The sequence below is a fragment of the Hemibagrus wyckioides genome, linkage group LG11 (assembly GCF_019097595.1).
Source record: "Hemibagrus wyckioides isolate EC202008001 linkage group LG11, SWU_Hwy_1.0, whole genome shotgun sequence".
Taxonomy (NCBI): Eukaryota; Metazoa; Chordata; class Actinopteri; order Siluriformes; family Bagridae; genus Hemibagrus; species Hemibagrus wyckioides.
The window spans coordinates 25,323,152-25,350,997 of NC_080720.1; the positions used below are offsets into that span (position 1 = coordinate 25,323,152).

The following is a 27,846-nucleotide window of genomic DNA, read 5'->3' on the forward strand; positions in this document are numbered from 1 at the left end:
CTAGTTTTTTTTTGTTATTATTGAAAGAATGCACTGGTGAGCAGAGGAATATCAAAATGCCTACAAGACCCAGGAAAACAACCCTGGTGGCTGTTAGAAGATTTCTTACCCTTTTAGAAGAAAACTTTTTTCTTTCAGTACAAACAGACCAGATTAGACCAGATTAGAGTTTCCCGAAAGCACATGTAAAAATCCATTGTATGTACAAGTGAGACACAGACTAAGTTCTATCTGAATAATGGGAATAGGAAAAGGATAGGAACTGCTCAAGATCTTAAGCAAAGCCTCTCAACCTTATGGTGTCAGTGTGTATGGCTGCCACTGGAAATTGGAGGATAATTCTGAAGTGTAAAGCGCTATCTCGGATTCAGCCAAACCCTTCAAATGACTTGAATGATACTTTGAAAGCAACTCGGTACCTTTAAGCCAAGATGTGCTGTGTTCTGCACTGGCCAGGTCAATCACCAGTCCTGAAATCCCTACACCATTCACCCAATTTCAATGTAAATACCCTTAAAGCTTAAAGTGTACACTCATATCTCAATTCCAGTATACAGTACTAGACAGCCAAAATAACAATCGCTTTCTCAATGTCTAAATATTTGTCTTTGGACAAATATGATGTTGTTCTGGTCACTGGAACGTACCTGTTTTCCTGTTTACCTGTTTTTGTTTGAACAGTGGTGCTCATACTGTTGGACAAATACCTCTTTCACCCTTATTGTCTGTCGTCTATGAAAAGTGTTTCAAGGAGAAAAATGAGAATGGCACAGGAGAATGTAGCTTAACTGTGCTTGCTTCTATATTCCCATGCCTTATTATTTTGCTCAGATTGCTGATGCATTTAAGGGCAACTGTTTTAGTCAATTGCATTTATTTTGCTCCTAGCTTAACAATTTTGTCACTGCTCATGTCACTCTTCATATTTGATGCCCTTCTAAACTGCTGCTTTATTCTTTAAGCCTCACTGTGTGCTCCTGGCATCTAAAGAGAACTCTGCTCCTGTCAAACTGGGTGGTTTTGGGGTAGCCATTCAGCTGGGCGAGTCTGGCTTGGTGGCTGGAGGTATGTATGTGTATGGGTGCATGTGTGGTAACATACTATTTGTAGATAGTAGATAAAAACAAATCGTCATTTAGGACTTTCCCACCTTCCAGTTATTTTCCTAATTATTATTATTATTAAAAATAACTAGTTTTTTGTTTCTGTCTTTTTCTTTGTTGGAAGGACGGGTAGGGACGCCTCACTTCATGGCCCCTGAAGTTGTTAAGAGGGAACCATATGGGAAGCCTGTGGATGTGTGGGGCTGCGGTGTTATCCTCTTCATCCTGCTCAGTGGCTGCCTTCCATTCTATGGCACTAAGGAGCGCCTGTTCGAGGGCATTATTAAAGGCAAATACAAGGTAGTGTTCTATTTGCAGAATTCAACAAGCATAATTGTCCTAACTAGAGCAAGTTAGACCTTCTGGATTTTTTTGAGATTTTCTCAAAAGTAAAACCTGCTGAACATGCCGTAAAACTTTTGTTAATTTAATGAAACAAAATTCATTGAATTCTATTCTATTCTATAGATTATATACTGTCTTTTGAGCTTAGGTCTTAGAAGGCAGTGGTTTGGTGGCTGTGACTTTTTACCTTGTAGATTATCTGTCTATACCAGTAAATGCCTGTTAGATTATCTGTCTATATCAGTTATTTGTTGTTCGTAAGTCAAAAACAATCGCAAAATTAACGGCTCCTGTCCCCAGTGTTTTTCCGTCACTATCTCCATGTATGCATGCCAATTCAGACATGACTTGACATGTCCTCTTTCATCTGAAAACAGCTTTAGGCTGTGTCATGAATGACAATGGTGTCTGTTTGATAATCTCTAATAATTAAGGCTGGGTCATGACACATCATCTCATACCACTGCAGCTTGTTATCACCTTTTCTGAAGGTATCCTAAAAATCCTGAAAAAAAAAACAGATTCCACATGTAGTAATTATAGGCAAATGCTACATATTACAAATGGTTATCACCTGAATTATGTAGCCATATTTATCCTCTACTGTATATTAAAGCAAGAATTCTCTTTTGAATTTACTTGTAAAATATTACAAATGTAGTTAGTATAAAAGGTGTATTACAGATATCGTGTGTCCTTTATCAAAGACCATGTCTAACTGATATTGTTTTGCTGTGAATTTTAGGGCTGTAAGCATTTATAGTTGCTGAATATGTTATAATAAGCTGAACAAATGGAATTTATAAACACTAACTGAAGTGTGTCTGCATGTTTACATCAGATGAACCCTCGGCAGTGGAGCCATATCTCCGAGAGTGCAAAAGACTTGGTACGGCGCATGCTGATGCTGGATCCTGCTGAGAGGATTACTGTCTATGAAGCCCTCAACCACCCTTGGCTAAAAGTAAAGTATAGATATGTATTGTAGGTATGAAGTGAGACAATAAAAAGCAAACCTTGAATCTAGAGAAAAAGTATGAATGTCATTTGCAAACCCAGGAAGGTGGATGTGGGTGCAGGCTTCCTTTTTATTTTTTTTTTATTTTTTTTGGAACCAAGCAAAAATACAATCCAAGAATCTAACCAGAATAACGCTGTTGCAGCTAGCTACTCATTGGAAGTTAAGTCATGTCAATTTGACTTCTTTTTTAGTTAGATCGACATTCTGGATAATCATATCTGGATGACAGAATTTTCGCAGACACATTACCCACAATCACAACAAAAAAAGACGTTTATCAGTTCATAAAAGGAAACTAATTAAGGAAAACACAAGACAAGTTTGCAAATACAACTTGCACATACTTCTCTATGCACATACTGACATAGCCTTATTCACTGATGTACATATCTCTTTGCACTTGTGCACAATTTCTCATATTTGCACTTCTGGTAGATGCTAAACAGCATTTCGTTGCTATGTACTTATACTTTGCAATGACAGTAAAGTTGTATCTATCAGTCTGTTTATAGGAAGTCAGGGTAATAGCTACGAAACCTGAGTGAGGTTGGGTTCTGACAGTCTAGAAGGGAATTGTCTATGGTAGACTGGAGATGCACATAAAGCGTGACCAACATTTTCTGTCGATGTTTTCAAAATGCTTGCACACTTAAATCACATTATATCTTACTAATAAAGGTGTATTTTGGGTTTCATATGTTGATTGTGGTTTTGTCTAGTAGGTTCTGAGCAAGTGTTTGTATTTCTTACTGTTCTGAAGGAGAGGGATCGTTACGCCTACAAGATCCACCTGCCTGAGACTGTTGAACAGCTGAGGAAGTTCAATGCCAGGAGAAAGCTGAAGGTTCAGTATTCCCTGAATATTATTATTATTATTATTTTAACCTAGGATACCTGTTTACCATTTATTTAACAGATTGTATATCACTTTTACATTAATTTATGTGAACATCCAGTAGGTAATAGATTATGAAAATGGGGAAAATGTGAATAAATAGATGTTTAAAGATGTATGAATGTAATAAAAAAGAAAAGAAAAGAGATTTTCTCTCTAATGACTAATATATTGATTTGCAAACTTTACCAGTCAACCCGTGTTATTAATGAAACAGCTAAAAACTGTAGGCTTGAAAGGAAAGGAAAGTATCTGGGTGTGCTAATAGAATGCTGCTGAGTTTTAGGTCAGTAGGTATAAAGTTCTTTTCAGAGAGACAGCAGCTCTACTTTGTGGTCTTATCAGACAATTGACATATATCAAAAACAACTACAGTCAGATCAAACCGTTGGTTTGAACAAGCTTGGTAAGCATGTTCTTGATTTTCAGGTCTGTGTAAAGGTGAATAGATGTGTTTTGATGTGGAGTTGTTTGCCTATTTTTTGTAGGGGAAGTGTCAGTCCCTAGGATTTTGGGCTTCAGTTCATTTGAATTGAAGATACTTTAATGCATGTTTTTATGCCAGATTACACTTTGACAAAGGCATTATTTTGCATTGTGTCAAATTGTCAGGTCAGATTAAAATTCTTTAATTTTCTTTGATAGGGTGCAGTGCTGGCTGCTGTATCCAGCCATAAATTCAACTCTTTCTATGGTGACCCCCCGGAAGAGCTTCACGATTTTACAGAGGACCCCACCTCCTCAGGTAGGCTACTGATCACACCTCTGTTACCCTAAAATCCTTTCCTTTTTTTTTTAATTACACACAATTAGCATAAATGTTCTTTAGTCATACTTTAGGATAGCATCATGTTTTTGATGTTTTTTTACCCACATATAAGCAGTTCTGAGAGTCACATATAACGTTTAGTTTAGACGTATTGGCTCTTAAATTCTAGAGCATTAAAATATGTCATAATCTGTGGCAAAAGTATTCACTTTTCAAGTTCTAGGAAACAAAAAACACTTAATTTTGCCTGCAGTCAATCTTTTATTTTTATAGTAACCAGTGACAAAAGCCATATGGTGAGGAACAAGCATGCTGCATATTGTGAAATTGTTTCCACTTCCCTGTCTCAAAAGCCATCTTTTGTATTTTGCTGTTGTCCTGAGAGACAGACACACAGGGGAAGTTGGATAGGTGCTGCCCCTTGACTGTTCCTGAGCTGATACTAAACTTACTAAATAATTTAGTCATTTAGTTAAAACATGCGTTAAGGGTTTATAAATGCATATGGAAAGTGATTGCATGGTTCCCTGGAAATACCTGTGGAATAAAAACTGTAACAATTCAAATCCTATTTGGAAAGAATGGCAAGAAAAGCTGAGCTGATTTGGATGCATCCATTTGTCTTGGTGAATAATAAAAATCATAATTTAACAAATCTAATTATTTAAATATTTCAATAAAAAGAACTGGTCCGTTAAATGCTAATCAAATAATGTCTCCTGAAAAGGGCCCTGCAGCCAAAAAGTACAGGTTCTTGACACACCAGATGAATCTTTGCCATGTGTTTATTTAATATTAAGCATTTATCGTTTAACATTATATTTTATTTAATTAGTTTATTTAATATTAAGCATTAGCATCATATGGCTATCATCCCATGTAACATTCAGGCTGTTTGTCAGCATTATATATATATATATATATATATACACAATATCAGTCTTGTGTCTTGAGTCTTGAGTCTTGTGCAATTATATTTTTTTATCTGTCACTTTCTTGGGTGTTCACCCTTTGATCGCTATCTCATTTCTATTTTTAAATGGGTGTGTGTTTCTGGTATGATATTCTCTCTCCTCTCTTATTTCCAAACTCATTTGTTCTAATGCTGCCCTCCCTGTAGGATTGCTTGCTGCAGAAAGTAGGTATCCCATGGATTCTGATGTCATCACTGCCCCAGTCTTATGTGTTGCTCTTTCACTGTAATACAGTTTTTGACCTCAATGCTTATCCCTGCTATTATCCCATCTGAGCAATCTCTAGGCTGAGACTCAGCATTTAACTGTATGTGTGATTAACACATACATGACTCTGTAATGTCATTACTAATGAATGTTCTTGCCTTAAAACCTGAGTGTTCCATGTGTTTTGAGCCTATTTCATTTTCATGCTAATATAATATTCCATGTCTGAAGACTCCATTCTACATAACATGAGCCTGCATGTGGGATTGTTAAAAAAAATAAGCAAACACTGAATGCATTTGTTTGTGACATTCTCACCTTTTGCCTGTTTCATTTACCCTCTCGTGTGTTATTTTTTGTGATTAAGTTTGATGCAGCCACTTTGAAGTTTAAGTTGTCATTGTACATTTTTTTGTGTTCTTTCTTAATGTGTATGTGTATGCATATGTCTGTGTGTGTGTGCGGATTTGTAGGAGCCGTTTCTCAGGTTCTGGATAGTCTAGAAGAGATCCATGCCCTGACGGACTGCAGTGAGAAAGATCTGGATTTCCTACATAGTGTTTTCCAGGACCAGCACTTACACACACTGTTGGATGTAAGGACCTTACATAAACACAATACACATCTTACACTCATTACATCTCACTTGCACTCTTATCATTGTGCACTTTCTAAAATCTTCTGCTAGTAGTGTGCATGAAACCCATTCAGGAAATCTGTTTCTTTTCTGATCACTCCTTGTTTCTTTTTCGAACTTTGGAAAATGAAATGCAGTACATTTATTAATTTGGCTTACATTTTTGATCCAAATTGATTTACAATATTGTGAAAGAATATAAATAATCAAAGCCATTAAAACTTGGTCTTAATCAAGAATGCAACAGTGATGCTTTGTCAGTTGCAACCTTCTGATTACTATCTCAGAGCATTAACCATTGCATTTTTTTGCTTGAAGAGTAGGGCTTTCTTTTCATTTCAACCACACACTCAGTACCTGAGTCTAAAAAATGCTTCATGCTAACTGAAGCCGAGACAGACAAAGAGGAAGTGGTCTTGTGAGTCATATAGAAAATAGTTTTCTCATAATTCCCTCTCAGTAAACTACACCCCCTTCACACAGACGTTTCCACTTAAATATCTACAATAAGAATTTGTATATTTGTTAGGGCTAAGAGTATTTTATTTTTAAATTTTCCATTGCTAGAACTAAAAAAACATTAGTAATACAGTAACTTTGTAATATATAGTAATGGGTGGCTAAAGCAAATAACCTTAAGTGGGGAGGTGTTGGAAGCCAAGTGTTGGGAAGAAAGGGGTTGAAGATACAAAAGGCATGGATTAAATGTAGCAGAAAAGAGAAGCAGACGCAGTGCATTTCCAGAGACTCCTTTTTTATGCAGAATAAGACCAAAGCCACCCCTGAAAACCTATCCTGACTTTCTACTGAACTATTCCAGAAATTGAAAGTCAGTCAGAAGAAATAAAAAAGCAGAAGAGAAATTGAAATCCAATGGCTGAGGAAGGAGTGCAAGATCCTGAATAGGAGGTTTAAAATAGCTGAAGCTAAGAAGTAAGAATGAATCAGGGAACTAACCACCAGCCAGAGTGAGCAACTCAATATACCCTGTAAAGTATACAAAAAGTGGCCTAAATTGCTGTGAAGGTTGTGGAAGCTTATCCTGAGTATTTAGAATAAAGATGCCATACCAACCAGCCAGAGAAGAGCAGATGGTTGCTTTGTTCTAAATAATTAGACTTCTTACATATAAGCCACTTTAGGACCATCTCCTTTCTAAATATAGAAGGAAAGATCCTTTTTCTTGGTCACAGGACATGACTGAATGTGATTATGTAGACATTTCTACTCATGAGGGCAGAATCCCAGGCTTTCCTTTGCTTTGAATATATTGGTGCCCTCATCTAGCAACTTATCCACAAAGATTACCACAAAGCAACTTTACAGTTGTCTGATTTGACCTAGCCAACACCTGTAGCTCCATTCACCAAAAAGAGTAAAAGAGTCTGGTGATCAGAAAGGGGAGAATGACCAATAGGCACAAGCTTCTGGTTCAAGAGTAATTAATTCTAGCAATTAAGGAAAATACCATCAAGTACCAAGGTAAATGGTATGATGAAACCCTTTTTAACTACCACCACCATGGTCCAGGCAGACTGTGGAGTTTGGAAGAGAAAGGAAGAAGTTCCAGGGCTGTTGAGCTGGGGCCTCAAGGAGCCTGGACAAGGAATATGGGGCCATTCAAAATATAATTTATGTTGAGGATGATCTCTGACACCCTTCCAATCTCAGTAAATCTGCACTTGAGGACTCGCTGTGCAAGCTGTGTGGTGGGAGAGGAATTATGGTGCACATCCTGTCCAGTTACGAGACAGAACTGACACAAAGAAGGTACATGTGGCACCATGCAAATGTCTTATCTGTCTTATAAGTGATCAGATCAGATCTCTTGGAGAAGGAAATGCAGAAGAAACACCAAGGCAAAACATTCCACTCTTTCCTCTTTGTCAAGGGAGGAATGAGGCCTGAAACCTGAAATGCAGCTAGGTTGGGATATGAGAATAGGGGCGAAAAGCTCCCAGATCTCAGAATTAGTACTATCCACTATCCTGAGGCCAGATGAAAGAGTCTCATCTTGGTGCTGGCATAGAAAGGAAGAGATGAGCTGGAAGCCAGGAGAGGAAGGGCAGTGATTTGGCCACCATTGCTGGGCCACCAGCTGGAGCGTGTTATGGTTAAGCATCAAATCACTTGATGAAGGTTGTGCACTACCTGATGACATCTTCTCCTATACAACCAGATTAGATGGATGTATGAAGTGCACCCTAGTGTGTTATTCTGATTTATAATTTCCACAGCTGTAACAAAAAAAAAATCATAAACCTCAAGGTTAGATTTTTAAAAATGCCATTTTAAGAACTACTGTATTATAAAGATAAAACTGTAATAACAGTGAGAACTGATGCATTTCTAATCGCAAAGGGTAATTTTATTAAAAAGTAAAAAATTAACTTGCTTTTATATAATGAATTACATTTATTTCAATCTTTTGAAAGGTGGTAGACTGCATCCAGGCTTTTGAGCTCTTTGCAGGATTGAGTGTAATTGTTATTTGTTGTTGTTAATTGACTTTGCAGTTTTGAAAAGCGTATTTTTTAAAGTCATTAATGCAAAACACAAACACAAGTCTGAAGCTGTATAAACAGTTAGGGTACCTAAGATTTTTACAGAATGCTATACGAAAAAATCTTTTGAAGTATTCCATTTTTAAAAATGAAAAATCTATAGCTTTACTGAAACTGTATTTGAAAGTATAAATAGACATAATTCTGCAGTAAGTAATCATAGATGAACAGTTTTGTTGGTGTAAAATGATATCATTTGTCTGTTCCAGCTTTATGACAAGATCAACACAAGGTCTTCACCACAGATCAGAAATCCACCCAGCGATGCTGTTCAGAGAGCCAAAGAGGTGTTGGAGACAATCTCCTGTTACCCAGAGAACATGGATGCTAAAGAGTTGAAGCGGATTCTCACACAGCCTCACTTTATGGTGAGTTACAGAGGGGCAAAAGGGCAAACTGCATGCAATGTTCAAGTCAGCTTGCAGTCATGCAGTCTGCTAAGCCATCTTATTAGAGCAGTAGTGTTACCATGGCAGTGTAGAGCATTCAGATAGAGAGTGGAATGAGACAAGATGAAGGACAGGGAGGGATAACTTTTAAGGAAATGTGTACAGATAGCAGGTGGAACTAAAAGAGGCAATGCTGATATAGTACCTAATGAAGAATATCCAATCTGCAATCATTATTTGCATTATTGCAATCATTATTTGTTCGTACACCAATCAGCCATAACATTAAAACCATCTGCCTAATATTGGATAGGTACCTTCCTCAGTTGCTGCATGGTTCAGTTCTAGTGCTAATATGCCCATTCCAGGCACTGTCAGTGGGGCACACGGGTCAGCATGGGAACTCTGACTGTATATATATATATATATATATATATATATATATATATATATATATATATATATATATATATATATATATATATATATACAGTCATGTGAAAAAATTGTGACACCACATTGAATATTCAGTTCTTTTAGGGTTTTTGGAGACGTCTTTAATCATCTTCCGGTCTGCTGTTGGGGTGAATTTGCTGGATGGCCTGACCTGGCTATGTTGGCAGTTGTTTCAAATGTTCTCCACTTGTAAATGATTTTCTGGAATGGCTGATTACAAATTCTTTTGAGATCTTTTTATATCCCTTACCAGACTCATAAGCATCAACAGTCTTCTCACCATGATGATACCAAGCTAAATGTCTGAGGTTTAAATAAGGCAAGCCTCCTTCAAAATGCTCTGTAACAATGTTCTAATAGTTTGCACCTGATGTGTTACACCTGCAGGTCATTTTATCTATTTTAAGTACATAATACACAAGAATTTGGATTTTTTTAAATTACGTTTTACAGATCATTCAAAAACAATTGTTGGTTTTATTTGTTTAGTTATATTTAGTTATATTTAGATATATTACTTGAATCTTTCAATATTGTTAAAATGAAGATCAAATGCCCATATTTTTAGCTATGTTAAAAAAAGTATGAAGTATGAATGCAAGCCAGCTGTTGCTGTTCCTGGAAAATTCACCAGAGGGCTTATACATGTGGTTACATGTGTTTCGTTTGTGAAAGAGCCTTTACACTGCATGATGTATAAAATTCCTGTCCCTAAAATGTGTAGAATGATTCCATATGCCTCAACTCATGGGGAGTAGCTCACTGAGTGATGTTGTTGTTGTTGTTGACAGGCACTACTGCAAACACATGATGTTGTGGCTCATGAAGTGTACAGTGACGAGGCACTAAGGGTCACCCCTCCTCCAACCTCACCTTACCTGAATGGAGATTCGCCTGAGAGTGTCAATGGAGACATGGACCTTGAGAATGTCACCCGGGTTCGACTGGTGCAGTTCCAGAAGAACACCGATGAACCTATGGTATTTAGTGTTAACTTGATATTCTGATAAGATTAACTTCCTGTATGTTAAAATTTAATGTAAAATATTTGACAGTTTATGTATGAAGTATTTGAGTATAAAAGTTTCAGCAATCAACTAATTTCAACTAATTGTTTTGACAAACTGACTTCATACTAGGTTACCTTTCATTGAAATACACAGTCAGCCATAACATTAAAACCACTGATAGGTGACATGATTTTCTTGTCACAGTGGAACATGTAAAATGGTTTGATATATTAGGCAGCAAGTGACCAGTCAGTTCTCGAAGTTGGTGTGTATACATACTTTGACCAGTTTATCAAATGGAAATCACACCATACAAGACAGGTGTGTTTATAATAAGAGTCACACAAACCGAATTCTATTTGTTTCCTGAACAAATATGATAATGTATCACCACATTGTTCACCCTAAAATAAGGATAGATAATAATTGTAACTTCGAGAACTGACATGCCCTAAAGAGTATGCTGGTTTAACATAAATGCAAACATTTTTTAATTCACATGGTCTCTAGTCTCTCTGACCCACATAACTGATCAAATTTTTCTAACCAGTTCCGTTACAGGTTACAAGACATGACAAACCATGCTGTTAAATGAAATGAATGCTCTTTGGTGTGGCGGGGGATAGGGTTTGATTTTGCACAATGTGCAAGTTGAGTGCACCCCTGAAGTGTTTTATTTGAAAGCATGGTTTGGAGTGTGGTGTTCTGATTTGCCAGAAATAATAAAGATTTTAGGTATGAAGTTTTTACACATTTTAGAGATTTGTACTATGTTTTAATGTTGTGGAACATTTGAGAGACAAGTTATTTTGCTATTGCTTACACTCCACAAGCACTTTATTAGAAACACTAATACTGGGTAGGGCCTCCCTTTGCTGTCAAAACAGCCTCATGAGTGTGGATTTCACAAAAGTTTGGAAGTATTCCTCGGAGATTCCGGGTTAATGTTGACATGATTACATTACACAAATCCTTCAGACTCTCAGGTGCACTTTCATGCTGCAAATCTCCCATTCTGCTAGATCTCAAAGATGTTTCTATTGTATTCAGATCCTGAAGAACACTAAACACATTGTCATGTACCTTAAGCCAATTTGAGCAGCTTTTGCTTTGTGACTTGGTGCATTATCATCCTGGATATATCCATTAGATGATGGTTAAACTGTGGCTATGAAGGGGTGCATATGGTCAGCACTAATACTCAAATAGGCTTTGGCAATTAAGCAATGTTTGATTGATATTAATGTGTCCAACATAAGCCCTGAAAACATTCTCCACTTCCATTGCACCACCTCTACTAGCCTGTACAGTATAGGTAGGTTGGGCCCATGGATTCCAACTCTTCCATCTGATTTCTGCCTCAGCAGAAATTGAGATTCATCAGACCAGGCTATGTTTTCCAGTCTTTAGCTGTCCAGATTTAGTGAGCCTGTGCCCACATCAGCCTCAGCCTTCTGTTCTAGGCTGACAGAAATGGAACATGAAGTAGTTCAATTCTTCTTCTGCTGTAGCCCATCAACCTCACGGTTCGACATGTGCATTTCCAAGATGATTTTTTGCTCACCACATATGTATAGTGTGCTTGTCTGAGTTACTGAGTTTCTCTCTCTTTCTCTCTCTCTCTCTCTCTCTCTCTCTCTCTCTGCCTCTCTCTCTCTCTCTCTCTGCCTCTGCCTCTGCCTCAAAAAAAAATGCAGCTTGTCATTTTAGAGAGAAACCAGAAAGTGCAATCTCCTCTTTCCTGAAAGCTGGGGTTGATCAACTTCACAAAGCATTAGTACAAAATATGAATCCTTCCATAAATTATAATTGTCTCCTAGCAAAAACATCACCACATCAGTGATTATAGGTTTTACTTTGTTAAACAACTCAGGTTTTACCTCGTTAAACAAAAAACAACTTTTTAGGAGACATTTATTTAACATTTATGGAAGGACTCTCAGGTAGTAAGTGCTCTCGGCTATTTCTATATTCACAAACTGGAGTGTGTGTATGTTTTTATTTTTGGTTACTGAGGTACAATAAATATTGTCTGTGGTTTAGTTTTGCTGTTGCTGTTGTTGCATATTATAGTTTCAATCACAGGCTTTCTTGAAGAGCATGTTGACCCAGCATCAATGCTCGTGACACGATAAGCAAAGATTGAGCACAATGTAATGTTCATGGAATCCAGGAAACAACATGATATGATCTCTGCATGAAGTATATTAATTATTTTAATTAATAGTATAATCAATTAAGTTTAAAATCTAAGTTATATAAGTCTACGTTTTAGATTAAATTAGATTTAAATTTGTCAATATACAGAGTACAAACACAAAATCAGTGAAATGTGGTTAGTGTTTAATGAAAAGTACAAATAGCAAGGTAGCTTTGATTGGTAAAATGCAAGGGACAAATGAGGTAAGATGGCAGTAAGGGGTGATGTGAGTATGACATTAATCAGCTACAGTTCATTGTCATTAGAAGATCCTCTCAAAGTGAAAAACATGTGTGCGTGCAAATGCATGCATGTCTGGATGTGTGAGCATGAGCGTGGTTGGTGAAAAATGACTTTATTGCACCTATGATGCTGGTGAGAACAGAAACTTGTCTCTTGGATGTTTCACAACCTTAATGCCAAATTTCAACGTTTAAAATGTGCAGTGTATCATTTATTAACAAAGACTGTAATGAGTAGCAAACCACTGTGGAATAAGCATGCTAATGCACAACAGACCTCATTATAATGTGTGACTTTATTTTTGCCCTAATATTTTATAAATCGTTAAAAAAACAGATGATTTGTTTAATGACTGATTATGTAAAATGAAAGGGTTTTGACAACCCTTATTTATTTATTTATTTATTTATTTATTTATTTATTTTACAGGGCATCACTCTAAAAATGAACGATCTGAACCACTGCATTGTAGCTCGTATTATGCATGGAGGAATGATCCACAGGCAAGGTAATGCTCATGTCATTATTGTTCCACATAATTGAGGTTACTATGTGAGGGCTTGTTTTGTTTATAGTGACTGCTTTATGATGATGGATTTTTCAGGGTGCACACACCATAGGATTGCTGGATTTATATTTATTGCTTGTGTCAATTCCAGGAACACTGCATGTGGGCGACGAAATTCGTGAGATTAATGGCATCAGTGTGGCCAATCAAACAGTGGAGCAGCTTCAAAAAATGCTGGTATGTGAAAAAGTTTACATTTGAGTAAATTGCTTACCTTTGTTTAAGAATTGGTATGAACACTCAACCGTTGTTTTGAGATACTGTAGTGTTTAAGAAGAACATTTTTTTCATCGTACACAGAGGGAGATGCGTGGGAGTATCACATTCAAAATTGTCCCGAGTTATCGCAGCCAGTCCCTTTCTTGTGATGTAAGTGTCTCTAAAATAATAATAATAATAATAATAATAATAATAATAGTAATAATAATAATAGTAATAATAATAATAATGGGGGGTCACATTGTCACACCCTCTGTATTCATACAAAAAATCTATTAATACATGTCATCCTTTTCTAAGCTTCGTACAGTGAGTAACCCTAGTTAATAATATGGAGTACCTTATCCTCCTCTCTTATTTTTCTTCTAGACAGTTTAATAGGTGTCTCATTGTATTATTTGCCATATTGATAAATACAGTATCCTCCCATAGAAGGACTCACCTGACCTGACCAGACATTCTCCTGCCAACGGTCATGCTAGTGTCACCAGCTCGATTTTGGCAAGTGATTCATTCAGATTTCTGCTACAGCTTGATTGTTTTGGTGTATACACAGGCTTTGGAAAGTCAGACTTCTTTGGGGGTTTTTGCACACTTTGTTGTGATGTAGGTTTAATTTAGGATGGATTAAGGATCCTATCAAGCTCATTCAAATTACATAGGGAGGGTCCGTGAATTGCAGTCTTCAGGTCTTGCCTCAGATGTTGTGTAGAGTTAAAATCTGGGTGTGGGCTGGCCACTCAAGGACATTCAGATCCACTGTAATTGTAGGAGGGAATTAGACAGCTTTCAACCAGATATAGCACTTTGTCTTTAATCTTCTAGCTCGGTTACTGAGTTTGATCGGACGACCAGCTCAAGATAGATTATATTAAATGTAAATGTTTTTATCCCCTTTACCCAGATCTACAGTTCTTTGCTTAAAGTTTTTGGCAGATATAAAGAAATGCAAATGCAATGCCTTAGAAAAAAAATAATTAAGAATTAAAATTTCTTAGAAATTGCTAGCACTATGTTTTCAAGAACACATATTAGGCCTTAATGAAGGCAATGTTTATTTTTCAATAAATAACAAACTAAACCCTTCTATATTTATATACCTGACTGGTGCTGTTTAGCTTCTGACTCGTAACTTTAACTTAAACTGTACTGGAGAATATGGGGCAGATGCAGCATTAGCAACTTATTTAGCATTTACAGGCTTAAAACTCTGGTCACTTATTGCTGCTTAAAATTTACAGTTATAACATATATAATGCAGTCACCTCCGAAAGATTTGGAGCTTGCAATTTGTATTTGCGCACACACACACACACGTACATACATACATGTAATGTTAATTCTTGGACCTTAACACCTAAAACCTAATGTTTTTACTTTATAACGGTGGTGGGCCATCAGGGCCAGCAAGGCCTTCTCTGCTGGCCTAAACAGCAGTGATCTGAATCACTGACTTGTATTTTAATATATTTAATATATTTTTCCATGAATGTGTATTAAATTATTCCCAATAGTCTATTCTCTACATTTCATAGCTTTTCTCTTGGTTGCGCTGCTTCCAGTAGTGTATATTTATGATAAGGGTTTTTATCCAATCATATTTCAGCCAGTGGCTGACATCATGTGTTGCCAGGGTGAAAGAAATCTGCCTTAAGGCCTTCAGCATCAATAGTGCAGGCGCCCGTAGCTTAAAATAAGTGGCAATGAAATTGTTACATTAACCAATCAGATTTCGAGTTGGTGTCACTGGGGCCATCTAGCAGGCATACGATTACATCAGCAATTTCCCGTCCTTTGATTGGATAATTGGAGTAGTCAGAGGCAGCGAACCGCACATATACATTGTTTCTATATTTGCTGCATCTCATTTCGGATGCTGCGTCCTCCAGAGATTGCAGTTTGCCGCATACATCATCAAGAATGTTTTTTTCTTTTTTTGAGAAAAGTAACCATAATAAAATTGACTATTCCTTGTGAGGTGTGAAATGCTTGTAGCCTAATTTCTTTTTTACTTTGTTATTTAACGGGTGATTAGTATCTATTGCCGTGGCGTCATGATGGTATAGAGGTGGATTAATTCAGGAAGGACACCAGTGAAGGCCTAGGTGTGAAATTCACAGCCCGCCACTGCTTTATAATTATGGAACATTGGATGTAGATTAAGGGCTAAAAGTATATTTAATCATATTAAATTAAATCCATAACACAGTAAAATGTGCAAAGAGTGAAGTCCACTACTTTCCAATCCCACTGTATATTATGTAGATTTGTTGACTTATTCGTGGTTGGAGATAATGATGCAGACAGACACTAATACTAGTGCACTAATGGATGGAAATGTTATTTTCAGGACTTGCCAGCGACCATCCAACCCAAAGGACGACCGGTGAGCATCTTTAAAAATAGCCCTTGGTTTACTTCATTGGTTGCTCTTTAAGCTACCCTTCACCTGAGTGTGTGTGGGTTTATTATATCTGTGTATTCACCCAGCCTCATAAATGTGACGATGTTTTTAAAAGTTCAGCTTCAGATAGTGAGGTAACTAGTGAGCCCAAGTCCAGGCCTTATCATGATGGGGTGGTCTCTTCTTTTACCTAGTGTACATACCTTCCTCGAGTCCAGTCAATACTGTGTGACGTGTGTGTGTGTGTGTGTGTGCGCGTGTGCGTGCGTGTGTGTGTGCGCATGCATGCTCCTTTGAACCCTTAGATCTCCAGGCCTGCAGTCAAGGATAAATTGTCCATGAAGGTATGTATCTTTAGAGGAGATCTGATTACTGTAGTCTTTCCCACTTTACGTTAGCAGTAAACTCCATCACTACCCGTTGGCCATTTCTTTGTTTTTGTTGCACCCCGTTGCAACAGAGCTGTTTTATAAGGCTCTGCTTTTGTAGGTTCACTTCTAGCTTGTTATTGTATTTTATAGTCACCCATAACAAGATATTGTTGCTTGCCCATTTTGCTTCCCTCCCCTGCTGCCTTAGTGCTAAAGTCAGTCTCACAAGCTGTATGATACAGGCATATGCCTTTGGCCTGGGGGCATTGGCCTGGTTATAGATGGTGTGTGCAGGTGTGTATGTGTGTTTGACGACATGGTGTCATGATCTTTGTTTTAGTGCTAATGGTCCCTATCTGTTGCAAACATCCATCAGACTAGTTACTTCTGCTTTTATCTCTGCTTTTTCTGTTCCATCATGTGGTTTAATCCTTTTTTTATCTTGCTCTCCTTTACGATCCTTTGCTCCCTTATCTCTTCCAACATTTTAGTATTTTTTAATAACTTTTGTCCCCAGATATTCGTACGTGCACAATTTGAGTATGACCCAGCCAAAGATGACCTCATCCCATGTAAAGAAGCAGGCATTCGCTTCCGGGTTGGTGACATAATCCAAATCATCAGTAAGGATGACCACAACTGGTGGCAGGGCAAACTGGAGAACATGAAGAATGGTACAGCTGGACTTATTCCCTCTCCGGAGCTGCAGGAGTGGTAAGCTTCATCTAATTTGTTAATTTAATCTGTTTGATGTGTGGCTATGTGTGTCTATGAGTATAACTCTTATGCAAATAGCATTTACATGCTTACCTTTTAAAATTGAATAGATAAGTCAGAGCCAAAAGATGCACCATGTCAAAAGCACTTTCACAAATGTACTTGTAAAAGTAAGCATTTTTAGTGCTATTATGAAAGACACAGTAGATCTAATAGCTTCTCTCTAAAACTTTCCACTATTGTTGCGGTTCTTGTCATAATCTGCATGATCTACCAGAGGACTTATTAATCAACCATGCATGCACACAGGTTTGTGTGTGTTTACTGTTTCTAAGCAGAGAATGTGATTTATCAGTATGTGCATATAAAAGTGTTAACATGGGAAAACCGATTACAAGGAGCTTTCATCCATTTACTGTCAATTGTACCAACATTTAACTGCCAGCATGATAACTAGAATGTAATGTAAAATAAGTTGAGTTGGTTTGCCTTGGCTACCAGGCAAAGAAAAATTTAATTTTCAAACATGGCAATGGACAAAGTATATAGATAATAATATATAATATTAGAGTGACAAGTAGACCATTTTACTCTACTTTTTTCAGCAGCTTTACTGTTATAGGAGTTCAAGTTGAAAGTTAATGCTGAACGTCCTGTTAAGAGTTTATGTCAATATCTATTTTTGTTAGGATTTTAGTTGAGTAATATGACATTTTTGGGCAATTTTTAGTAATGGTCGTATAAATGGTATTGTTGGAGTATTTGAAGTGGTGATAGATCACTCAGTATTGTAATGGAAGAGCAGTGTGGGATGCTGATGCTGTGGATCTCTGACAGAAAATAGTATTAATAATGTGATGAAAAGTGAGGTGAACATTTTTTAACTTGAAACTTGAAAGACTAAATGGTCTTCTCTCTTTTTTCTGTACATTGGATTCCATTTTCCACTTCTGACTGCTTAATGAGATTATCTTCCCTCTCGTTGATGTTTTGATGAATGATACGTCTGAAGTTAAGCATGTAGAACATACTTTTAGGTGAAATGAGTGGTTTGTATAATTCCAACACTAACCCTTTGGCTGTTGGCGGTTTGTAATATTACTCAAATTCATAGATCTAGTTGTCTTGTTTATGCATAAGTGAAGTTAAAAGCTTACTAAATGTAGTGACTACTGCACTGCATAAGTCCACAAGAACCAATACAAAAGCATTTTTTGAATGTGTTCATTTGACTGATGAAGCAAGTTTTTTACTAAACAATATTTCATATTTCATTTCATATTTCATATAGTATTTTATGTTGTATTTTCATATGGTATCTATATAGTATTTCATGTAGCTCAACTTGAGCTGCTTTGTACTGCTAAGTCTAATGCATTTATTTTCTAAAGTGGACATATTTTAGCACAGATATCAAGACAATTGTGACAAGTATGCTGTATTCTTGTATACCCTATATTCCATGACAGCATGTTAGTATCTTGATGTCCAGTGGGTGGAATTTATTTTTGATATTTCGGATACATTTATTTTAGCCAGTAGAAGAAAATAATAGCCTCATGAGTTAATATGATGACATTTTATTTTAGGGCTATTTGTTCTCCCTGAGCCATTTTAAATTGTCTTAAAATGCTGAAATTTGGAAATAAAGTTTTTTAATAAGCATATTAAATAAGGTACTACTGGTTATTATGTTGGTTATTGTGTTACTGACCCACAGTACTTTGTTGATTCCAACATTGTATTCAGCATTTTTACAAGAAGGTGTTTATGGTATATGAGGTAACCTCAGGTGTGTTATGTGTCTCTTAGGCGTGTGGCCTGCTTAGCAATGGAGAAAACCAAGCAGGAGCAGCAGGCCAGTTGTACCTGGTTTGGCAAGAAGAAGAAACAGTACAAAGACAAATACCTAGCAAAGCATAATGCGGGTAAGTCGATATGATCATACCTGGGCTCATGGCTTTATATCAGTGGTTCTTTTGGTTCATTTATGCAGCTATTCAGTACAGCTAGTGATAAGTGGACATAGTGATGCAGTCAGTAGAAGTATCTATCAAATCATGGTTTTATATAAGATAGGTTTCTATCCAACTGTGACAAACTCTAAACCAAAGTGGCAGCAAATGAAATGGGATCCATGTGTGTTTTCATCTGCTACTGTTGCATATCTGTTCACATCCCGAAGTGCCAGATCTGAAGGAAACAAGCCAGTGTCAGGAACAGGCTGAGGCTCTGTCTAGAATCATGCTAGCCAACATCAAATCTCTGGAGAACAAATTCAGTGACCCCAGTGTTAAGTTTCAGAGGAAAATCTGGGACTGCAACCTCCTCTGCAGTGGTGAAGAGTGTCTGATAGTAAAGAGCTAATATTGTGAAGGTCCTCCTTGTGCGGCTAAAATCCAGGCATGAACTCTGCAAGTTTAGTTATTTAGTTTAGTTTATTTATTTATTTATAAAGCACATTTAAAAACAACAGGAGTTGCAACCAAAGTGCTTTACAACAAATATAAAACAAGATATCTGGGCAAACCCAGATAAAGAGAGTTGCAGTAATCCAAAGGTCCTTCATGGAAAGCATCTTCTTGAGTCTAGCAATTGATCTTAATTGGAAGAAACTACTTTTCACAACAGTACTAATCTGCTTATCAAAAGACAACGTAGGATCAAAGACAATGCCAAGAGTTTGTATACGGTCACGTACATTTGATGACAGGGGGCCAAGCTGTTTGACAATGCCAGAAGACACATTTTCAGTGTTATTTAAAAAATGTAAAAAATTCAGGTCCATCCAGCATTTAATGTCCTGAAGACATGCAAACAGATTAGACATTGAACAGTTATTGTTTTTAACAGGAAAACAAAGTTGAGTGTTGTCAGCATAAAGATGATAAGATAAATTAAGTTTCTGAAAAATATAACCGAGTGGAAGCATATATAAGGATAAAAGGAGATGACCCAGAATAGAGCCCTGAGGAACACCGTAGGAAATTTGAGCCCGAGATGAGAAACAATTCCCCAAATTCACAGAAAAAGATCTGTCTTTAAGATGGGGAATTTGGAGGAATTTGGAAGCCAACATTTTGTCCTGTTTTTCATACTATTTCTGAACATTTTTTGCATTGTGGCAGGGCACATTATCCTGCTGAAAGAAGCCACTGCTATTAGAGAAAGCTGTTTCGATGATGAGGTGCATTTAGGCTCGATCCACTGAGGTGGTATATATCAATGTAGGATCCACAAGAATGCCAAAACCCAGTGTTTCCCACTATGGCCAGCTTGTCTTTTTTCATAGTGCATCCTAGTGCTATCTCTTCTCCAACTAAGCGATGTACATGTACCCAGCCATCTATATGATGTAAAAGAATACAGGATTAATCAGACCAGGCCACCTTCTTCCATTGCTCCATATTCCAGTTCTGATGCTCATGTGCCCATTGTAGGCACTTTCTCTGGTGGACAGTGTCAGCATGGGCACTCTGACTGGTCTGTGGCTATGCAGCTCCATATGCAGCAAGCTGTGTTGCACTGTGTGTTCTGACACCTTTCTATCATAGACAGCATAAACTTTTTCAGCAGTTTGTGTTTCTGTGGGATCAGAGTCTGCTTGTCCTTCCTTGGATCACTTTTGGTAGGTACCAACCACTGCATACCAGGACCAACCCACAAAGCTTGCTGTTTTGAGATGCTCTGACCAAGTCGTCTAGCCATCACAATTCAACACTTTTCCTGCTTCCAGCATATCAACTTCAAGAAGTGACTGTTCACTTGCTACCTAATATATTCCACTCCATCCCTTGACAGTTGTCATTGTCATTGGTTTTAATGTTATAACTGACCTGTGTGTGGGTGTATATGTACATATACATACATAATATATGTATGTAAGTAGTGTGTGTGTCTGTATAATTCCTTCTGAAAGTATTAGAACTTCCAGTTCTTTTAGTTTTGCTGTACATTTAAGACATTTGGGTTTAAGATCAAAAAATGAATATTAGACAATAGATCAGAATATAATTTTCTGATATTTACATCTGGATGCGGCAAACAGCTTAGAACGTGGCACATTTCTTTTTAACCCAACTTTTTTCCAAATGATTAGAAATATTAGAAACCCACCACAGAGCAGAATGTGAAGTATTTAAAAAAGACTTCAACAGCAAAAAATATAGCAGCCGTACCAAAAGATACAAACTACTCAGAATCAGAAGTCCATATTTGAAAAACCAAGATTAACCTCTACCAAAGTGAAAGAAAGGCAAGTGTAGGGAAAGAAAGGATCGGCTCATGATCAAAAATATGCATGCTTATCAGTCAAGCACGATGGTTGCTTCTGGGGCAGAATCAGAAATCTTTATTAAAGATGTAACTCATGTTGGTTAGCAACAGAATGAATTCAGACGTCTACAGAAACATTTTGTCTGCCAATTTACAGAGAAATGCATTCAACATTTTTGGGAGCAACTTCATCATGCAGCAAGACAATCAGTCAACTGACGTTACCCTAACTGAGCATGCAATTCACCTGCTGTAGAGGAAACTGAAGTTAGAAACCACTCAAACCAAACAACAACTGAAAGAAGCTGTTGTACGAGCCTGTGAAAGAAGAATTTTTGAAGACGTTTTGTCACTGTTTGACAGACTTGATGTATTATTGTGAGCTGATTATATACTTTCAGGGATTAAGTGTTATTTACTTTATTTTACTAAGTTACTAAGATTTTGTTGTTGTGCTCCCCTAAAAATTAGACCAGCTGTGTCATATTCTAAGTTGTTTAATACATCCAGATGTAAATATCAGGAAATGTAAGCTGTAATTATGATCTATTTTCTCATATCATGGGAAATGTCTTTTGATCTCAAACCCATATGTCTTCAGTGTATAGCCAAAACAAAAAGAACTGGCCCTGTTTTCTTGTGAATAGTTTGATTTGACTGAATGTGCATGGCTTTGTGCTGTCCACTCCAGCCATGTGCTACTGTGTCTGTTTTCTTTGCACCTGTAGCTACAGCAGCAGGCAGTGTTGCTGTGCAGCTCAGTTATATTGTCTGTTTAACCAATTTTGATGCCCCATTCCTTTTACCCTGTCCATTTTTCATGCTTTCTCTCCTTAATGGCCTTCTTGCATGTAAGTACAACAGACTAATGCCTCCATTTATGTTATTTTTATATGTAATTTTAACCTAATTGTTAAATAAAGGGGAACAGGGGTGGACACATCATAACATTTTAGCTGCAGTGCACTGCCCAATGCAATGTTTTTTGTTTGCCTAGGTACGTTGCATTAATGTGCAGTGCATTAAGTATAATCTTATATACCAAATGAATTTACAGTTAAAGAAGTAATTTTGCAGAAATGAAATCTGTTTGTCTTTGGTGCCTAGGCTTGTGATTTGTCCAGCCCTGTTAAGACTCGTCAGTGATTTCTGCATGCCACAGGAAAGACAGCGCAGTGTGTTTATTAGCCCCCACCATTTTTATCCCTCTGTGGACGGTGCTTTAATGTTATTTCAACCACTTTTCTGTGTTAACAATCAAAAGGATGCTGAATGCTGTAACTACGTTTTCTTAAAGCAATGCACACATTCTCCTCATTACTCACTTTGCATTACCTTGTATATCTCTCATCTCTAAACACCCATGTAGAGTTCAGCTTTATTTATAACAGCAGTAAATTCTTAAACTCCACTCAAATAGGGTGGACTTTAAAGGCACTCATCTCTAGACCATCAAATCTTTTTTCTTTTTTGCAAAGGTATGGATATTCTTTGAAACTAATATCGTCTCAAGATCGAAAACAATGTCTTTATTCAGATTTCTTTATTCGGTGCAGTAATGCATATTCACAGCCTACCACATCACATCCCTTATTGTGATGCATGTAATGACTTTATATTAGCAGGATAACTATATATTGAAAATTTGATATTTTATAAATCCAAATTCCAATTCCAAATTTTTATTACATATCCTCGGCTTAAAGCACAGTAGTGGATGGCAAGATGTTAAAATCGACAACATGCAGTTCAATACTATCACAGTTTTTCAGGTTAATATGCTTTTTTTTTCTTTTCTTTTTTACTCCTCTTGTGTGACAAAGAGTCCACACAGAAGAGGATTTTCACCTCACTGACATCAACACAAACTCTCACAGCTTCATCACTGTATCAAACAGTCATCATCTTCTAACCTCTCCGTTCTCCTGCAGTGTTCGACCAACTAGATCTAGTCACATATGAAGAAGTTGTGAAGGTGCCTGCTTTCAAGAGAAAAACACTGGTCCTTTTAGGTATGTGGCTGTGTGTCATTTTCTGTATGCGCGCTCACGTCTGTTATCCTGCTATAACACGTTTCTCTGTGCAGGAGCCCATGGCGTCGGCAGGCGACACATCAAGAATACACTAATTGCAAAGCACCCAAACAGATTTGCTTACCCTATCCCACGTAAGTCACATACTTTAGGGAATACCTTTCACATCTTGACATCGTTTACATTTGTCAGCTTTCATGCTTATGAAAACAGATTACAGAATGAAAGTAATTTAATTAAGTTAGAGTGAGATACAATAATAGACAAAGGTTTGAATAGCTAAATAGTGCCTAAATATAATCTACAATCATATGAGTTATTTTCCCCCTCTGTTAAGTTTAAGTGTCATATTGCGTCAAAAGATTAGGTACAGTGTAAACATTTTATAGTGCATCTAGTTCTTTGATTCTTCTGTCAATTCTCTGTTACAGTGAAACAGTATTCCCTAGAAGCACATGTTCATATTATGTTGACAGACCCCAGTGTGAACACTGATACAAGTTGCCACAAATGCTTACAGATTTGTTGCTGTAGCCATATAAATCAGGGCTTAAACAGTGTGCTGTAATTGATCTTCCCTCACTCTTGCCCAGACACAACCAGACCTCCTAAGAAGGATGAGGAAAATGGCAAGAATTACTACTTTGTGTCACATGACCAAATGATGCAGGACATCTCGAACAACGAGTACCTTGAGTACGGGAGCCATGAGGATGCTATGTATGGTACACGTCTGGAGACCATCCGAAAGATCCACGAGCAGGGCATGATCTCCATCCTGGATGTAGAGCCACAGGTACCAGATCAGACCCAAATCTTTTTCTGAATAATGGTTGAGATTTTGTGTTGCTTTGGCTAGTAAGGTGTTACTGATATTTCTGTATATTTTTTTTTACAGGCATTGAAAGTTTTGCGGACAGCTGAATTTGCTCCCTATGTCGTTTTTATCGCTGCACCAACTGTCACCCCTGGTATGAATGAGGTGAGCACTGTTTTTCCTGAAATTCACATAACTAAAAAATATTTCCTTTTCATATTTAGCACTTCCAACCCATTGCTCAATTTTAAGCTTGAGTCTCCCGTCTTCCTTTTCACTTCATTTCAATCATTGTTTCTGTATGCTTTCCGCTGGAGTGATTATTTTATTTTCATGATACAGTCTGGTTTTTCTAGCCTCAGGACATTCTGTACTTGCTTGTGGCTCATTGCATGCTGCTTGTTTCAAACATTTTGCATGTTGTTTTTGTGTGACTCTTTTCTTTGGCATTTCCTGTCATTGCACTCAGCTCCCAAGGTGGTGCAGAAAACTTCCTGTAAGTACATGACATTTAGGCTGTGTGTTCATGTGAGTGTTTAGGACCATGTCTCAATAAGCCAGGTGTCTGGCACAAATAGGAGGCACTGATTAACCAAGTGGAATCAAGTATGGCTCCTGCTTGCTTGGAAAGAAAGACTGCAGCCACATCAGGCCTTGCTTATGCTATAAGTTATAGTTTGAATGTGTTCATGATCATGATCTCCCCTCGGCAGGTGCTGATTTATTGTGTTTGGTAATTGTTAATGACAATTATACTTAATTTATCCTGAGTGTCTTTTTCTACTTATATACTGTGCATGTTAGAGGACGAGCTACAGAACTTCGCTGGCTAATGTTAGCATTTCACCAGTTTTACACATCCAGTTGTTCAAGTGCTTAAAATCCAAGTTATAGCAAAATTTACCTCGGATTTGAGCTCATTCTCAATAATTATGATTAGATTTCATTTGACAAATGTTATCCAAGTCCTTGCCTGTGTGGCTAATGTTAGCATTTTAACATTTAGCTGTTGCCCATTTGGTCTTTTAGGTGCTTAAAACCCAAGTTATAGCAAAATTTAATAATAATAAACACAATTAGATTTCATTAGATTAGATTAGAGTTCTCTGCTTGTTACAGAAGCTAGCACTGGAGATCCTTGTCTTTGTGGCTTATGTTAGCATTTTAGCATATGGCTATTCAACTGATTGAAATTCAATGCAGTTTTAGTATTTTATAAAGTTATATATTTTGTTTTAAGTGACATGATGTTACTGAAGTATTTTGCCTGTTGCAATGGACATTTTAGGTCATTAGGTCACAGACCAATGATCAAACAATATACAAATTTAAAGCAAGAAAGCCCTGTGTGTTACTCAGTATACTCTTGGCTCACTCAGATCCTTTTTCTTTCTTATTCCATATCAGGATGAGTCTCTGCAAAGGCTGCAGAAAGAATCTGAGGCCCTGCAGAAGTCTTATGCTCACTACTTCGACATGACCATCATCAACAATGAGATCGATGAAACCATCCGGCTACTGGAGGAAGCCATTGATGTAGTGTCTACCACCGCTCAGTGGGTGCCTGTGTCCTGGGTCTACTAGCGCCCTCTAGGCCACAGGTTACACTACTGTGGCCCAGGCTAATCCTCAAAAAAAAGAGAAAAAAAAAGAAGAACCACACATTCATCTCTAACAGACTCACAAACCACTAGTCCATGTGTTGATATCATCACAACCCTCCTGTGGGACTGCAAAAGCATTGTGCTGTACATATCTAAACATATAAATATATAAATATTAATATAAAAAGAATAAATATGGTCCTGTACTTATAGCTAGGGGTTGGACATTTTGTACTTTGTTTTTTGAATGAAAGAGGCAGCATCTCAGAGCAATGAGCACAGTAAGGAGGTCAGTGATTGGTTGTGGGGTGTAGGGAGACATGAGGGTTTTAAGAGGAAGTGTCCATACACAGATTTAATATTTGGGCACAGCCTGATTGGGCAGAAGTGAAACCTTGTTCCTTGTCTCACCCCACCCAGTTTAGTTCAATGTCACACTTCCTGGACATGTTCACAGCGGCATGTCTATGAACAGATGATAAGCACAGTTGGCTTGAGTGCGCCAAAATTCTATAATTTATTTTCAAAGGGACTAGACTGAACATGTTGGAAGTTTGGTGGCTTTAGCCTGTGCTGGTCTCACCCTTTCTTGTTGATCCTCTGTTTGTTTAGCACTCTTAATTTGCACAATGGACAATAAAGGGGATGGGTGCTGTCTTTCCCTCTCTCTCCCTCTCTCTCTCTCTCTCTCTCTCTCTCTCTCTCTTAAAATTCTTGAAATTTCTCCTTGTTTCTTTCCAACTGAATAATTCAGAATGGTTCAAGAGTGCAGTGTGTTTGGTGTTTCCAGAATCATATTTCTCTCATCTCCTGAAAAAAAAAAAAAAACAAGCAAACAAACAAAAAAAAAAATATATTGTGGATGTTGGGGGAAACAGACACCTATGCACATCCCTGTAACTCTGGAAAGCTGGGTAACCCTCTGAATGGACAACCTTTTTCATGGCCTGTCAAGTGATGTGTTTGTAAATTTTGTCTTTGAATTTTATTTGTTGTGTGTGGGGGGGAGAAGAGAATTTCCTGGATCTGCCATTTCAGATATGTGTTGTCTTAAGAGTATTATTGTTTTATGTTTATCCCAGGAAGATGGAGACCAAGAAGATTTTATTGTGTCTACCTGTTTCTGTGGTACATACATTCTTCTGAACTGAAGAATTGTTGTGCATAGACATAAATGAGCTCAGTGTAAAAGACTCTTCATTTCATATTTCCCTTGTGTAAATTTCTCTGAAAATAAGTTACTCCTCAGTATGGCTTTTGTAAATAGATTTCCTTTCATGTGTTGGGGAAAAGTAAACTGCCTTTGATTCATGCAAAATGTTATTCTCTGTCTCTTCTTACAGCACTGGTACTGGTACTTGGTTGAGGTGTATCAGTATAGGGTCAGTGTCAGATAGCCAGCTTTCAGTATCCAAAGATCTGCTCTCATATTGAACTAGACTGACAGATCTGTAAGTTTCAGAATTTCAGTTTATACCAGCAGATGGAGACAAATTTCCATATAGCTGATTGAGTGCATAAATATTTCTTCAGTGGAAAATAATGTGAAAGAGAGAGCTTTTTTAAAAATGAAACTGTGGCACAATGCAAGATGACCTCCTTAACATGCATTTTGATTTAGATGCTTATTGTGTGCTTAGAGGATATGCAATAGCTTTTTTCCCCTTTTTCCTTGTTCCTTTACTTAATTAAATTTTAAATTTTTTTTTTTTAGAAAATATACGTTTTATTTGTTACATTATATTTAGAAAATACTTCTTCTTCTTCTTCTTCTTCTTCTTCTTCTTCTTCTTCTTCTTCTTCTTCTTCTTCTTATTATTATTATTATTATTACAACAATAATGAATTAATTTTGTATTCTCTTACTCAGCTATTGTAGATTGTAGATATTGTAGACTACGGTGCCAAACCTGTGGATGAACAGAGCCCTACCTGTGTATATCATTTTGTACATGATCAACTAACAGGGCACAGACATGGGAAACAAGACACTATGATCTATCTTATCATATCTTATCGGAGGAG

At 37.2% G+C, this 27,846-nt stretch overlaps 1 protein-coding gene across 7 annotated transcripts in view; it reads left to right on the forward strand.

Moving 5' to 3' along the window:
• caskb (calcium/calmodulin-dependent serine protein kinase b) overlaps positions 1-27,139 on the forward strand; it is a 57,053-nt gene extending 29,914 nt beyond the window's left edge. The window contains exons 6-27 of one of the 7 annotated variants that reach the window (XM_058402978.1): positions 963-1,065; positions 1,228-1,403; positions 2,290-2,412; positions 3,230-3,313; positions 4,010-4,109; positions 5,254-5,271; positions 5,788-5,909; positions 8,725-8,883; positions 10,152-10,340; positions 13,243-13,321; positions 13,473-13,558; positions 13,682-13,750; positions 14,033-14,101; positions 15,951-15,986; positions 16,310-16,348; positions 16,893-17,089; positions 18,905-19,020; positions 23,314-23,379; positions 23,454-23,534; positions 23,994-24,196; positions 24,299-24,382; positions 25,625-27,139. In XM_058402978.1, coding sequence (XP_058258961.1) covers positions 963-1,065; positions 1,228-1,403; positions 2,290-2,412; positions 3,230-3,313; positions 4,010-4,109; positions 5,254-5,271; positions 5,788-5,909; positions 8,725-8,883; positions 10,152-10,340; positions 13,243-13,321; positions 13,473-13,558; positions 13,682-13,750; positions 14,033-14,101; positions 15,951-15,986; positions 16,310-16,348; positions 16,893-17,089; positions 18,905-19,020; positions 23,314-23,379; positions 23,454-23,534; positions 23,994-24,196; positions 24,299-24,382; positions 25,625-25,801 — 2,376 coding nt within the window. In that variant the 3' untranslated portion in view covers positions 25,802-27,139. Of the gene's footprint in view, positions 1-962; positions 1,066-1,227; positions 1,404-2,289; positions 2,413-3,229; positions 3,314-4,009; positions 4,110-5,253; positions 5,272-5,787; positions 5,910-8,724; positions 8,884-10,151; positions 10,341-13,242; positions 13,322-13,472; positions 13,559-13,681; positions 13,751-14,032; positions 14,102-15,950; positions 15,987-16,309; positions 16,349-16,892; positions 17,090-18,904; positions 19,021-23,298; positions 23,380-23,453; positions 23,535-23,993; positions 24,197-24,298; positions 24,383-25,624 lie in introns of all 7 variants that reach the window. The other 6 variants (XM_058402977.1, XM_058402981.1, XM_058402980.1 and 3 more) reach the window with 6 other exon arrangements.
• The last annotated feature ends 707 nt before the right edge of the window (positions 27,140-27,846 follow it).